A 2,142-nucleotide genomic window follows, 5' to 3' on the forward strand; every position below is an offset into this window, starting at 1 on the left:
TTCTAAAACATTCCTTCTACACCAAATACATAGTTAAACAATGAGTGAGAATTCAGTTTATGAACGTCACACAGTTGAAGGTTGGGCAAATGTTTGCAGTATTTTAGGAAACTACAGTTTATGGAAGAATATGAGAATATAAATTTCTGGAAAAGGAAAATTTCTAATGCAAGAGTCTATACTTTAGAAATGATGACATGTAAGAGTTAGAGAGGAAAACAGAATAAATGAGGAGTTATACTTGTAGATTGTGATATCTCACTTCTTGGTGTACTGGACATTTTTCAGTCTCCCCAGAGCCATTTTCAAGGCTTGGTTCCTTAGACTGTATATGACTGGATTAAAGGTGGGGGGCACCACAGTGTAGAACATAGAAATGACCAGGTCAGACATGGACGGGGTCCCTGATGTTGGCTTCAGATAAGCAAAGCATCCAGTGGAGAGAAACAGCACCACAACCAGCAGGTGGGGAAGGCATGTGGAGTAGACTTTGGCCTTACCTTCTGTGGATGGGATCTTCCTGACAGCAGAGAAGATGTGGACATAGGAAATAACAATGAAAATGAAACAGCAGATACTCAACACCGCACTAATGAGAATGGGTGCAAGTTTGTTCATTACATTTCCTGAGCATGAAATAGCCAGTAACTGAGGGACATCACAGAAGTACTGGTGGACCACATTGGACCCACAGTAGGACAAGGAGAAGGTGCCAGCAGTGAACATCACAGCATAGAGACCCCCACCCAGCCAGGACACAACTGTCAGCTGCACACACCTGTACCTACTCATGATGGTGTCATAGTGCAGGGGGTGGCAGATGGCAGCATAGCGGTCGATGCTCATCACCGTGAGCAGGGTCATCTCTGTACCTGCTGAAATAACCATCATGAAGACCTGGACAACACAGCCCAGAAACGAGATAGAGCTGCTGTGCATCAGAGAGCTGGCGATAGACTTGGGGACTGTGGTTGTGATGAGGCAGAGATCCGTGAAGGACAGACTCCTCAGGAAGAAGTACATGGGGGTGTGGAGATGCTGGTCCATGGTCGTGATGACAACAATCAGCCCGTTCCCCAGCAAGGCACACAGGTAGACCAGGGAGAAAAGCAGTGGGTGCAAGACGCCCATGGCCCCATGAGTGGGGAACCCCAGGAGGATGAATTCTGTCACGACAGTGAGATTGGTCACCACTGGAGACATCATCTGTATATATAAAGAAGAGGAAAAATAAAGCTTCAGTTCTTCTAATGTTGAAAATATAATACATTATCAATATAAGATAATAATTCAATCTCTTTTCTATATAATTATTCCTTTGAGATACTATGGAGTCTAACACAATCATCTGTACATACTGTTTCATCTCACTCATTTCCTTCCATGCAAAGTGAATATGTCATTTTTACACTGTCCAAACATGTCCCCAACAATTGGTGAAGAATGAAACAAAACATGAACAATTAGAACCTTCTCTTTCAATAAATCTAACTTACAAAGCTCCCACCCACCTCTCCCCACTTCCACTGCTCAACCTCCTGCCCAGGACCCAGCATCTCAGCCTGACACCTCCCAGAGGTTGTCTAGGGCACAGTCCTAGAGGACACGTGACCATGCACAAGACCTCCCTACCCTGGAGAGCCTGTCCCTGCTGTTCCAGCATGCCCTCCTCCTTCTGGGGAGCCCACTCTGTGACAGGTGTGCATGGAGATGAGGTGTGCGTGTCCCTGTTTTCCTGGCTCCAAGTACTGGACTCTCAACTTGGAGTTGAATGATCTGGGCTCAGCTTCCCTGTGCAGCATGTACTGATGCCTCTTCTGTCAGATTCCTGCCACTGTGACCTCACAGCTGACTCCTGGTCCATCTACTTGTCTCCTCATCTCCCTGCATCTGACTCCCCCATTTCTGAGGACTCAGAGACCATGTTTCCTGCAGAGTCTCCTCCTGGGTCACACCCACATGTCACTCCTGCAGGATGGGCTCGTCCACCCCCGGGTCCCTCTCCAGCCCCTCTGTCCCCCTCAGACTCATGCACATCTGTGCAGGGAGGAGGCTGCTCTGGAGCTGAGCCAAATGGTCTCTGTGTGTGACTGTCCCTGCCGGTCCCAGGGACTCTGCTCTGCCATGTGTAGCTTTCTTCAT

General features: G+C 47.6%; 1 protein-coding gene across 1 annotated transcript; it reads right to left on the reverse strand.

Annotated features, from left to right (window-relative positions):
- Nucleotides 1-258: 258 nt before the first annotated feature.
- Nucleotides 259-1,203, reverse strand: LOC311182725 (olfactory receptor 14A16-like; the record flags this gene model as incomplete). Its single annotated transcript, XM_084251763.1, has 1 exon — nucleotides 259-1,203. One exon carries the CDS (start codon nucleotides 1,201-1,203, stop codon nucleotides 259-261), a length of 945 nt encoding a protein of 314 aa, XP_084107889.1.
- Between the last annotated feature and the right edge of the window lie 939 nt (nucleotides 1,204-2,142).

This window comes from Talpa europaea (genome assembly GCF_964194135.1).
Source record: "Talpa europaea genome assembly, chromosome: 1".
Classification (NCBI taxonomy): Eukaryota; Metazoa; Chordata; class Mammalia; order Eulipotyphla; family Talpidae; genus Talpa; species Talpa europaea.